The sequence below is a fragment of the Natrix helvetica genome (assembly GCF_964273705.1).
Source record: "Natrix helvetica genome assembly, chromosome: 2".
Taxonomy (NCBI): domain Eukaryota; kingdom Metazoa; phylum Chordata; class Lepidosauria; order Squamata; family Natricidae; genus Natrix; species Natrix helvetica.
In genome coordinates this window covers 289,306,010-289,318,736 of record NC_138552.1, presented here as the reverse complement: position 1 = coordinate 289,318,736, position 12,727 = coordinate 289,306,010, and the positions used below count along the sequence as shown (strand labels likewise).

At 41.3% G+C, this 12,727-nt stretch overlaps 1 protein-coding gene across 1 annotated transcript; it reads right to left on the bottom strand.

The window, feature by feature from the left end:
- Positions 1-812: 812 nt before the first annotated feature.
- Positions 813-11,784, bottom strand: RRP15 (ribosomal RNA processing 15 homolog). The gene is made up of 5 exons (XM_081944798.1): positions 11,636-11,784; positions 9,899-10,173; positions 7,166-7,263; positions 6,486-6,687; positions 813-5,003 (listed from the first exon to the last, which is right to left on the bottom strand). The coding sequence occupies exons 1-5, from the start codon at positions 11,706-11,708 to the stop codon at positions 4,842-4,844; spliced, it is 810 nt and encodes a 269-aa protein (XP_081800924.1). The 5' UTR covers positions 11,709-11,784; the 3' UTR covers positions 813-4,841.
- Between the last annotated feature and the right edge of the window lie 943 nt (positions 11,785-12,727).

The following is a 12,727-nucleotide window of genomic DNA, read 5'->3' as shown; positions in this document are numbered from 1 at the left end:
CCTGGCTCTTCTCCTCAAGCCCTGAGATAAGATTGGATGACTGCACAAGAGAAGTTTGACTTGGCACCGTTTCTGTTGTTTTTAATGCTTTCGTAAGTCCGTTTGACTTGGTGGGTCAGGGGCTAAGATACTGAGCTTGTCGATCAGAAAGGTCGGCAGTTTGGCAGTTCGAATCCCTATCGCCGCATAACTGAGTGAGTTCCCGTTACTTGTCCCAGCCTCTGCCAACCTAGTAGTTTGAAAGCACGTTAAAAATGCAAGTAAAAAAATAGGAACCATCTTTGGTGGGAAGGGAACAGCCTTCCGTGCACCTTCAGGCATTTAGTCATGCCAGCCACATGACCACGGAGACGTCTTTGGACAGCCCTGGCTCTTTGGCTTTGAAACGGAGATGAGCACCAACCTTTAGAGTCGGGAACGACTAGCACATATGTGCGAGGGGAACCTTTACCTTTAAGTCTGTTTGTATCAGTATAATTTCTGTAGCAATGAATTCTCCATTGCCAGCTTACTTCACCAAAGCCCCTTTAGCTAGGCCATTTCAGGGTGGCTCCGGATGGCCTTCGTGGCTCCTTTCAGAGTTCTGCAGCATAAGGGCACGCCATACCTTCACCCACTCCTAGCAAACCCTTACTTTGTCCTGTTGCCACCTCTCACAACTTGGACGAAGGGTCGGACCTGGAGAGATCAAAGACACACTATAACAGCATCAGGTAACAGCATCAATCATTGAATCTGTCAGAAGAGCAAAAACCAGAATTCTGTTATTTCCCTCAGGTGCCCAAAGCAGTAAAAGACAAAACAAAGAAGAATGATTTTGCCTGTTTAATTTTATAGTTTTAATATGATTTTACATGCCGTTTTAACTTTTGATTGGGAGTTTCCCAGAGTTGATTAGTAGACAGGCAGCCCTATAAATGTTTTCTTTTAAATAAATAAGTTCTAGGGAATGTTGTTAAATCTGCCTTCCGCTAGCTCTGAATGATGAATATGAAATCAAGACAGTAGAAACATTATGGGGGTTTTAGAGAAAGTTAGTTGTTCAAGAAACTTTGCTGACAGACTTGAAATCACGGTTTGTTTGCCACAATTACTGCAGCCGATGCCAAATTCCATCCGGTTGTTAGCAGCCACTGATTTCTGCTCTGAGGAAGTCTTGGCTAGCTCATAAATCAATGCTCTTTACAGGAATTCTTCCTTGGTCAAACAACACCATTGATCATTTCTAATAAAGTTAGAAATACCCATTTCAAGCTCAAAATGTTTTGAATTCAGAACAGAGTGAGTAGATGAAATCATTGTGAGTTCAAATTGTTTTGAGTTCAAAACATTTGGCATACTACTAGGGTTTGCCAGAATTAAGATGGGTTTCGTCTAAGTGAGCACAAAAGAATCCTTTTAAATTTTTTTTACTTGTTTAGAATAAATGGGGTTTCTCTCTCCCTCTCCCCCCCCCCTCTCTCACACACACACAACAGCAGGAGTTACTGTAGGCCATGCAATGAAAGCTCAGCTTCACTATATTCTGGACGAACAAAAGAAAACATTGTTTTAGATTTAGAACATGAAGGAAAAAAATGAGACATGGTAACACGGCATTATGAGCTTAACATTTTTTTAAAAATCAACACATGTGGAAGTGTGTTCATCAGAAGAGCCTCATACTAAAAGTTGGTTTTCCAGCATTAAAGGAAGGAAATAATTATCCACATTTAAATTAGGTTGACAAATGTCCTACTCAGAACTAGGAACGCAAACTGCAGATTCGGGAGTAAGATGTAAGTTTAACATCTTTGCATCACTGTATCTTCCCTTTAAAAAGGTCAAAATCTGGTCTGATTAAAATTTTATTATTCTGTTTTTCTTTCAATGGTCCAATCCAGTTAAATTATTGGAATTAATTAAGGACAAGTCAAATGACATCTTTATTAAAGGGCTATGACATATGAAGGCCACTGAGGGAGAATCAAATGAACTTTCTCTTTTAAGGGGTCAAAAGCTGGATGTTTTGTTTTTTTCTCAGCTATTTTAGGTTTGGGGTTTTGGGGGAGGGGAAGGGGTGCCCTTTTGGAAATAGTTCAGTTCTTTCTCTAAACAAAATAACTGCTAAGTGCTGAAAAACAAAATGCAAATTAAAAAAAAACAAATTTACTTCAGCAGGAAAGTCCATCGCCCTCATTTTAACACAATACATACAATTTAGGAGTTTTTCCTAAATGATATGACATTAACATATGATAAGAAGATAAAACTTTTTATCATGTGTATCAACCTTTAATCACTTTTAACATTTCATCTTATTTTTGTGCTGCCCCAAATATCAAAGTAACTCTAGGCAGGTTACACCCATTAATCATAGGAAAGGGACAAAAACAGATAAAAATTTCATACTCAGAATATTGTAAAAGTTTTAGCATCTCCTTTAACTTTTGATCTGACATACAAATGTGTCAGGAATTGATTTTTAGAGAGAAATAATACTGTACAATATACAAACATTTTGCATCTTTTTCCTCTGTTCAGTTTTCTTTATAGAAGACAATAGTAGGGTTCAGTTCTTTACAGCTGTTTGCTCAAGATATGAATTTTGCATTAAGAACAGCAAACGCTTGCCTTTTTTTCCTTTACACATTATGCTCTGCCTATAGATATTAATTCATATGACAACAATGTAGGATTGAAACTTGAAAGCCTACATCTACTTCCATGTTCTCCTGACACACCTTAGGGTGAGTATTAACAAGTTTATTTGTAATGTTATATTTAATGGGAAGAAAGAAGCCAAATATGAGGAACTGACTAGTTTAAAAAAATAAATATACAAAGTTCAGCAATAGCTACTGTGTTTTCCCAAAAATAAAACAGGGTCTTATTTTCTTTTGACCACTGAAATAAGCACTTGGCCTTATTTTCGGGGAGGGCCTATTATTTTTGAGGTTCAGGAGGCGGCGGGCGTGATCACCTCATGGCTGCTGCTGTGTTGCAATATTTTCGGGGAGGGCTTATTTTAGCACATGGTCTCAAAATCCTGATTGGGCTTATTATCTAGGGAGGTCTTATTTTCAGGAAAACAAGGTATTATTGTTCTTGATGTAGCAATACATTATTCTTTCAAGTTATAGGTATATTCAGGTAGTCCTTGACTTGCAGCTGCTTGCTTAGTGACTGTTCAAAGTTCTAAAATTGCCCCGACTGGTAGTCACATGACTATATTCTGACTGCTCAACAACTGGCCCATTTATAGCTATACAGTACAATAGCAGAGTTGGAAGGGATCTTGGAGGTCTTCTAGTCCAACCCCCTGCCTAGGCAGGAAACCCTACACCGTTCCAGACAAATGGCTATCCAACATCTTCTTAAAGACTTCCAGTGTTGGGGCATTCTGGAGGCAAGCTGCTCCACTGATTAATTGTTCTGTCAGGAAATTTCTCCTCAGTTCCAAGTTGCTTCTCTCCTTGATTAGTTTCCATCCATTGCTTCTTGTCCTGCCCTCAGGTGCTTTGGAGAATAGGTTGACTCCCTCTTCTTTGTGGCAACCCCTGAGATATTGGAAGACTGCTATCATGTCTCCCCTAGTCCTTCTTTTCATTAAACTAGACATACCCAGTTCCTGAAACCGTTCTTCATATGTTTTAGTCTCCAGTCCCCTAATCATCTTTGTTGCTCTTCTCTGCACTCTTTCTAGAGTCTCCACATCTTTTCTACATCATGGTGACCAAAACTGAATGCAGTATTCCAAGTGTGGCCTTACCAAGGCATTATAAAATAGTATTAACACTTCACGTGATCTTGATTCTATCCCTGTTTGCAAGTGCCCCATGGTTTACAATGGTTTTGCCAGAAACGTTTTTATTTCTGGTTTCCAGCAATCGACATATTTGCTACCATGTGAGTACTGGGCTCACTTAACAACTGCGGAGGAATACTTGTATACACAGAAAAGAAGGCAAAATATACAACCTATATAACAAAGAACTTTTTTGTTAGTTATGTTTTTCTTCTGAAATGCCAAATGGCTGCTTAAGTCCATGGAATGAGTCAGCAGGAATCATGGGATTCCTCCCCCCCTAAGTTTGCACATTTCTCCAAAACCTCAATTCCCACTGACACTACAACTGAAAGTTTTCTCCCCAGACTTCTCAGATTTAAGACAGATCAAATGAAAATTAGCACTTAGCAGAGGCTTTTATAAATAAGGGAAAAGGATAAATATACATCGTCTCCTATTACAGAAGTAATCTATTTGACCTGTTTCTAAGTAAGAAACAAACAAAAGAAAGAAAGAAAGAAAGAAAGAAAGAAAGAAAGAAAGAAATACTCTTGCTTTGTTGAACTAATTGAAGTACTTTGCTTTTAACTGGTGCCAAGCAGGTGTGACTATAGACCAACTCTTAGCAAAATCTTCTTATGATCTCAGGCTTTCACTAAGTCAATATATAAATAAAGACATTAAGTCGGTAAAACCTCAAATAAACCTGCGAAGTAAAATGACCGATATAATGATTGGTGCTTGATGGGGCTGTCAATCTAGTTTCCACTACAAAACCCATCTCCTTCCTAACTGCAAAGGTACAGCATATACAGATCCCATTCGACTTCAGGATTCCAGGTAGTTTACAAATAATTGTAACTATGCAATGGCATTTCAATTGGCTGAGTTGACCCAACGTTGCCACAGGAAGTTAGCTAACTCATTACTGTTATTTAGTTACATTTATTGGCTGCCCAGCTCAAGAACTTCCATGTTCTCTAAAACCATCTTTGTACAAAATAGCATCTTTTAAGCCCAGTCCCTACATAGTATCAAAAATACCGCTGGATTTCTGGATGACTCTTGATTATTATTGATCTGAATCACTTCCACTCTCCTGCTTGATGTCGCTGTCTCCTCCAGCATTGTCCTCCTCTTCGCTTTCTTTATCCCAGTCCTTCATCGAGGCCCCCATCATGTAATCGTCTCGCAATATGCTCCATGCTGGCGCGTCTCCAGATTTCGATTTATTCTGAGAATTTAGGAGAGGGAAAGTAGAGGAAAATTCAGCATATGACAACTGAAAAGTGGATGTAAGACGGTACAAGTAGTCCTCAACGTACGACCACAATTGAGGCCAACATTTATGTTGTGAAGTGAGCTTTGCCCCATTTTACGACTTTTCTTGTCACATGTGTTAAGTGAATCGCTGCAGTTGTTAGTAACACGGTTGTTGAATCTGGCTTTCTCATTGATTTTGCTTATCACATGACCATGGCACACTGCAACCATCATAAACATGAACCACTTGTCAAGCACCCGAATTTAAATCATGTGACCATGGGGTTGCTGCATTGGTTTTAAGTATGAAAAATAGTCATAAGTGACTTTTTTTCAGTGCCATTGCAACTTCGAACTGTCACTCAATGAAGTGTTGTAAGTCAAGATCTACCTGCATACTGCACAAGCCAGAAAGAAGGCTGAGAAAATATCTACAGATCCCTCACATCCTGGACATAAACTTTCCACTTCTCCTCTCAGGATGCCTCCACAGGGCATTGCATGCCAAAACAACCAAACATAGGGACAGCCCCCCCCCCCCCCCCCAATGCCATGACTCTGCTAAACACCTAATTCCCACAACACTGTTTTATGCCTCAAGATATTTAGCTATGTAGTACGGCTGTATTGCTATTATCATTCTCATCTTTCCTACTCCTTCTCCTATTGCTATCTTATGATTTATCACTTGTTGTTTGTATCTTTATGGTTGTATCTTATGATCTCTGACTTATCACTTTGTTGTTTGTATGTACACTGAGAGCTTATCCACCGGAGACAAATTCCTCGTGTGTCCAATCACACTTGGCCAATAAAGAATATTCCTTTTCTTTTCAAATCCATGTACAGCAGAGGTGTCAAACTCGATTTCATTGAGGGCTACATCAGGGTTGTGTTTGACCTCAGAGGGCTGGGGTGGCCGTGGTGGGTGTGACACGGGACTTGAGCCGCAGGCACCTGTGGTGGCCAAGTGCTAAGGAACTAACTTTCTTCCTTCCCTCCTTTTTTTCCTTCCCTCTTCATTCTCCTTTCTTCTTCCTTATTTTTCCTTCCTTGCTTTCTTCCCATCTTTCCTTCTTTTTCTTCGTCTTTCCTCTTTCCCTCTCTCCTTTCCTGTCCTTGCATGCTCAAATGTAAAAGGGGAAACATTTCTCCTTTTGTTTTATTTTTAATTTGTTTTGATAGCCCTCTATCAAAAATGGAGTCCGGGGAGGGGTGTCTGTGCGCGTCTCCCGCACATCGTTTTCGGCCGGCATGTCCTCCTGCAGCCCTCTGCCAGTGAAAACGGAGCGGGGGGGGGGGAGTGCACTCACACACAAACACTCCAAGCTCAGTTTCCGCTGGCAGAGGCACTGCGGGCTGGTCCTTTGCTGTTTCTAGGCTGGGCCTAAAAATTTTAAAAAATTAAAAAACATTTATGACAGCACTTAAAAAATGACTGAACACCCCTCACCTGACGGCTGTTTGATGATTTTCTAGCAGGGTTTTGTTCCATTTCTTTTCCGTCGGTTCCTCGGAGGACGCTGATGAAGTCCCTTTTGGAAACCGAGGAGATCAATTTCGCTCGCTTCCTCTCAGAGCTGCCTGCTTCTTTCATCTTCTCACTCACATTGGTTTGGTGCTTCCGGACCGCATTGAATAACTGAACTACCCCCCTGGAAATGAAAAGGAATCATTAGGCAGCTAGGTTTAATGACAGAAGCAATGTTTATGGCCACTCTCGGCAAAGCCTCAACAAGGAACCCTAATTATAGGTACCATATTTTTCGGAGTATAAGACACACCTTTCTCCCTCAAAAAAGAGGGTGAAAATCTGGGTGCGTTTTATACACTGAATACAGCATTTTTGGCCTACCAAAACCCCGCCCCCTTCACCAAAATGTGATCCCCTTTTGCGATCTTCTGAGTCAATGGGGAAGCCCGATTCACCTAACAACTGTGTTACTAACTTAACTGCAGTGATTCACTTAACCCAGGGGTGTCCAAACTTGGGAACTTTAAGACTTGTGGACTTCAACTCCCAGAATTCCCCAGCCAGCATAAGTTTGGACACCCCTGACTTAACCACTGTGGCAAGAAAGGTTGTAAAATGGGACGAAATTCATATTTCCAAAGCTAAACGTTCACTTTTACCTGGTGGCGATCCTCTGAAGGTTTCTCTCAACTTCTTTGTCTTTGACCACATCTGGCTTCACCCGGCACATCATTTCCCATTCCCGCTTTTTATGCAGCTGGGTTACAAACACAGGGGAGAAATTAGTCATTTGACAAGAAAGGACTGAAGGAAGAATCAACCTTTTCTCGCTGAAGGTTATGAAGTGAAAATGCCCTCCAAACTATAATCTGCTACAGGAGAACGCTGCCGTTACGATTACTGATACTCTTCCACACCAAAGAGCAACTTTAGGGAAGACACAGAGAAGTCTGTTTTTTTTTTCTTGCAGGAAGGATAAATGGGCTTTCCTTCAAATAAATTGAAAAGTAGCCTTGAAAAGTACCCAGAAGCTTCCATTAGTTTGAAATGCGGAACCCTGCATGGTTTTGTGCAATTCTAGGTTTGCACACAAGTCATCATCTCTCTTGCAGGAGCTGCATTGGTGGCTGATTTGCTTGGGGCTCCAATTCAAGGGGCTGGTTGACATCTTTAAACCCCTGCATAGCTTAAGGCCGGGTTATTTGAAGCTCTGACTTTTCCCAGTTATGTCTATTTGACCCACCAGAAGAGGGCAGGGAATGCTACAGGTTCCGTCTCTTAAGGAGGCCCATCTGATGGGACCAAGAAGAGCCTTCTGCATAGTGGTTCCCTCCCTGTGGAGCATCATCCATGCAAATAAGACGGGCCCCCATTTGATACTTTTAAAAAAATGGCTCTGAAGATACAGTTTGGTCAGCTGGCTTGATGACGCCAGGAGGATGCGGAGCCCATCAATGGTTCAACTGTTGTTGCCAGGGGGTGGAGCTTCACTGGGTTTCTGGCTGAGGAATTCTGGGAGTTGAGGTCCACACATCTTAAAGCTGCCAAGTTTGAGAAATACTGATTTACACTATATGTCCTATACATAAGTCATTTAGCAACTAGTAGCTCCATTCATTATGCTGTCATTAATAAGAGATGAAAAGCTTCAAGGCTAGCCTTAGATGGATAAGAATATGGTTTACTATATATGTCTGCTGTTAACTCTGAAACAATTTTGATTAAAATGCTGAGAAGATTTAAAAAAAAAAAACCGCCTTGAGTTTCTATGAAATAACTAGAAGGCTGCTCAGCATTTTAAGTCCTTCATAAAATACTCTCCAGAAATGTAACTAAGATCTGTCTCACTGGGGAGAAGCCATGAGAAGGCTTCCTTCTAAACCAGGGGTGTCAAACTTGCCTGGGGGCTGGATCCGGCCCATGGGGTGCTTAGATGTGGCCCGCGGGGCCACCCTGGAAACAGCGAAGGACCGGCCCGTGGTGCCTCTGCCAGTGAAAATGGAACTCGGGAGTTCCATATTCACTAGCAGAGGTTCGCAGGAGGCTGTCACAGCTGAAAATGGAGCACAGAAACCCGTTTTCTCTGTCAGAGCACTCGGGCCACCACAGGTGCCCCCCAAGTGATGTTGAGCTGGCCATGCCCACCCTTGCCACGCCCACTCCGCCCCCCTGAAGTCAACACAACGCTGATGCGGACCTCAATAAAATTGAGTTTGACACCCCTGTTCTAAACCATAGAGCAAAACAAAGATTAGATTTGTGTACTTTTGGGGCAGGATAGCTTTGAAAACCTGAACATTCTACAGGCCTTGTTAAGCCCCGGACAGTTGTTTGGGGGGGAATGTATTTATTTTCTCTGGCTGTCTATGATTTTGCCTTTTATTTTTTTGTTCTGTATTTTTAACAATTACATTTGATGTGTTATCTGCCTCTTAATGACAAGGAAACTGAAAGTATATGTCACACAGGATATACACTATGAAAATAATAGATATTTTCATCCTCCAAAGGGCAGGGAGGTAGAAGTCATGTAATATCCTATACCTAGTGGCATGACATATGTTAGCTTGTTCCCAACGTTTAAGGGAACATGGGTAATATATAACAGGGCTACCAAAATCCTGCTTTGCAGGCCAGATGTGCCATTGGCTGGCCACGCCCGGTTTAGCAAAGGGGGGGAAAGTCCCAATGAGTCACATGATGCTGCTATGATGATGCGAGTTTGATACCCCCGATATTTACTATTGGACAGCAACTTTTCAAAAGTGTAAGCCATCCAGACCCACCTAAAGTTGGACAACCTCTAAATTTTGTAACATAAGAACAGAATTAAAACATTTGTTTTATATATTTAACAACAGATTATTTATATTTATTTTTTAATCCAATTGATATGACTGCCATGTATCCGAGAGAGTCTAGACAGTTGGGTAATTAACAATAGATGACTTGCCAAAATTATGGTTTTGTCATATAGGGAATCCTCAACAACCACCCATTTAGTGACTATTCAAAGTTGCAATGGCACTGAAAAAAAGTGACCTACAATGACCATTGCAGCTGATGGTCATGCGATCAAAATTCGGGCAGTTGGCAACCAGCATGTATTTAAGATGGCTGCACCATGTCAGGTCATGTGATCACCATTTGCAATCTTCCCAGCCAGCTTCTGACAAGCAAAATCAATGGAGGAAATCTGGATTTGCTTAACGACCATGTGATTAACATGTTCTGTGATTCGCTTAACAATGGCAAAAAAGTAAAGTCAGGGGGAAGTCACTTAACAACCACCTTGCTTAGCAATGGAAATTCTGATCTTAATTGTGATCATGTTGAGCATGATCACCGCCCCCTCTTGAATACTAGCAGTAATATTCAACTGCTTTCCCTACCTTCTTCCTCTGCTCCAATCTTTCTTGCTTTTCTTTTTTTCGTTCTACATCCCACTCCTTGTTTTTCAACAGGATAGTGGGCTTATCACTAGAAATCTTTTTGTTAAGCACTTTGGCCATGGCTTCAGCCCATCCAGCGTTTCCCATGTCTTTGGATTCCTCTTCATCTTTAACTTTGGTATCTGGAGTCTTAGGTGTATCATTAACTTCATCATCCTGTTCTCCATCATCACTTGAAAAGCTATCTTCTGGAACCCCTGAACTCCACTCGGAACCTAAAAGAAACAGAATATCCTTGTTACTTGCATCATATCCACAACCAAAATACTTTATCTAAATTTACTTAATTCAATTCAAAGATCATCACTTTTTTAAAACCAATAGCCCATAAGAACAAGAGGAGCTTATATCATTTCAGGGAAAAAATGAGAATGTGTGTTTTGTACAAGTAAGATGATTTCTGACAGGACCAAGATGGGGTAGTACAATCTATTTACATCTGCTTGATCTCACAGAGGGTTTTGATACTATTGATCATTATATCTTTTTAAACTGGGTCTAAGGATTAGGAAGCATAGAGCACTGTTTTCCAATCTGGCAAAGAAGTGAGAGAAGGACGTATGCTCTCTCTTTATTTATTCAAATCCGAATATACAGTATATTAAGGGAAGTTGGATTGAAAGAAGATATGGTTTTAAAATTGAAGGAAGAAACATCAACAATCTGTACTATGCTAATGTGGCTACTTGATCACCAAAAAATAGAAATCTTTTCTCCTAAAATCAAAGATAAAGGCAATCATTCTAATGACAAAGGTACATCAATCAGGATTGACAATGAAGAGGTATATATATATCTTTTTTAAGGATTACCCATTAACAGTAAAGAAAAAGCAATCAACAAATATGCAACGGAGTAGCACTTGTTAGGAGCAGCCACAAAGGCCTTGTAAAAATATTCAGATGCTGTGATATCTACAAAGATCACAATAGTGTAAGCAATACTATGAAAGAGAATGTCAGATCCCAAAGAAACAGGACAGAGCAGAGGACGACCAGCAGCCAGGAGGATGGACTGAGTTGCAGTGGCTATAAGTGAAGTTATAACACCGGAAAGATCAGGTTGAAAACATCCACAAGGGGAAATTTATTAGGGCTCCACATCAGCATAATCAATCTCTCAATTTCACTACCTTATGAGGAAACATCAGTGTAAGGTTTAGAGGGGCAACAAGGCTGCCTTTTGCGAATCAATTCATATAGTGAGGTCCTTGGTGCTCTCTGAACTCGGTTGTTGTTTTTTTGCAGACGTTTCATTGCTAGGTTACATTGCTAATAGCGATGTTACCTATTAGCTAGTTGGAGAACGAAACATCTGCAAGCGAACAACCAAGCTCAGAGAACACCAAGGACCCCACAGCTCATCTCTGAACTACAATTATTATTCTCCTTTATTGATAACCCAAGAAAAGCGAGAGACCCATAAATTATGTGGGAGGCTGAGAAATGGAAAAGCGACAGGCACCACATCGGATGAGCTGGGAAAGAAGGCGATATTAATCAGACATCCCCATAGGGTCCCCTTTATCCTACACTTCCCGTTATAAATACAGGAAATGATTTGTCCGTCGTTTTTAAGCAGAAACCCTTTTGCTTCCTCCACAACTGCCGCCGCCTCGTCCCCCATCGGCCATCCATTAGCCGGCTAACCAGTTGCAAATCCCCTCCCCAGCTTTACCGCTATCGTTTTCTTCCAATTCAGCGCTGAGAGGTTTCGCCTCCCCACGTGGATCTACGGCAGCAGCCGCCATCTTGATGGTCCTACCCCTTTAAGTGATCCGGGGGGAAACACGCAGCCGCCACAAAGGTTCCGGCCGGGACTAGTTCTACAGACCGGATGAGGGCGGGCGGGATTTTTACCTGTTGCAATGCATGTACCACCCACGTTTAATTCTGATGGGAAGGACGTAATAGCGATTGGAAGTGCTGATGTCGATTAGGGATGACGGGGTGAAGCTGGGGGAACCTGGGGTGTTTCAGCACAATGTAGTGCACCTCCCCTAGAGTCGCTTTGGACAGCGAGATGGGGAAGGGAAGGGAAGGGAAGAAAAAGAAAGAAGGAAGGAAAGAAAGAAAGAAAGAAAGAAAGAAAGAAAGAAAGAAAGAAAGAAAGAAAGAAAGAAAGAAAGAAAGAAAGAAAGAAAGAAAGAAAGAAAGGGTACAATGTGTAAATAAATTGAAGGAAGGGGGTAGAAAGGAAGGAGAATAAGGAAGGGGAGAAGGGAAGGAAGGAGTACAAGGTTGAAGGAAAGGGAAGGGTAGAATGGAAGGAGAAGAAGGAAAGGAATGGGAAGGAAGGAAAGGAAATAGTACAAGAGGGAAAGGAAGGAAAGGGAGTGGTAGAATGGAAGGAGAATAAGGAAGGGAAGGAATGGGAAGGAAGGAAGGAAAAGAGTATAAGGAGGGAAGAGAAGAAAAGCAAAGGAATGGGGAGGGAGGGAGCTTTCAAGAAAGCAAGGCTCGATCAATGCAAGAAATGGAGAAAGAAGCTTCTTGTAAAGCAGAATTTGGCAGGCTTACTGGGATTTCATTCTGAATAAGTGGACTCAATGGGTGACTTAAAAGGTTGTCAGTCAGGCTCTGAGTGGAGATTCCCCAAAATAGTGTTTCTCAACCTCAGAAACTTTACCCAAAGCTGCTTTTCAAAAAAGCAACTGGACTAAAAAAAAAGTCCAGTTGCCTTTTGAAAAGGTGGATGGTTGAGACTCTCCATAGATACAGGTAGTCCTCGACTTACTACCGTTTACTTTAGTGACCATTCCAAGTTACA

What these genes read in the sequence shown, in the direction of transcription:
- RRP15 (XM_081944798.1), bottom strand. Translation starts at nt 11,708, where the DNA reads ATGGCGGCTGCTGCCGTAGATCCACGTGGGGAGGCGAAACCTCTCAGC. An exon ending in GATTGGAGCAGAGGAAGAAG is followed by an intron (nt 7,264 to 9,898) that starts GTAGGGAAAGCA and finishes TTTGTAACCCAG; the next exon opens with CTGCATAAAAAGCGGGAATG. An exon ending in AATCATCAAACAGCCGTCAG is followed by an intron (nt 5,004 to 6,485) that starts GTGAGGGGTGTT and finishes CTAAATTCTCAG; the next exon opens with AATAAATCGAAATCTGGAGA.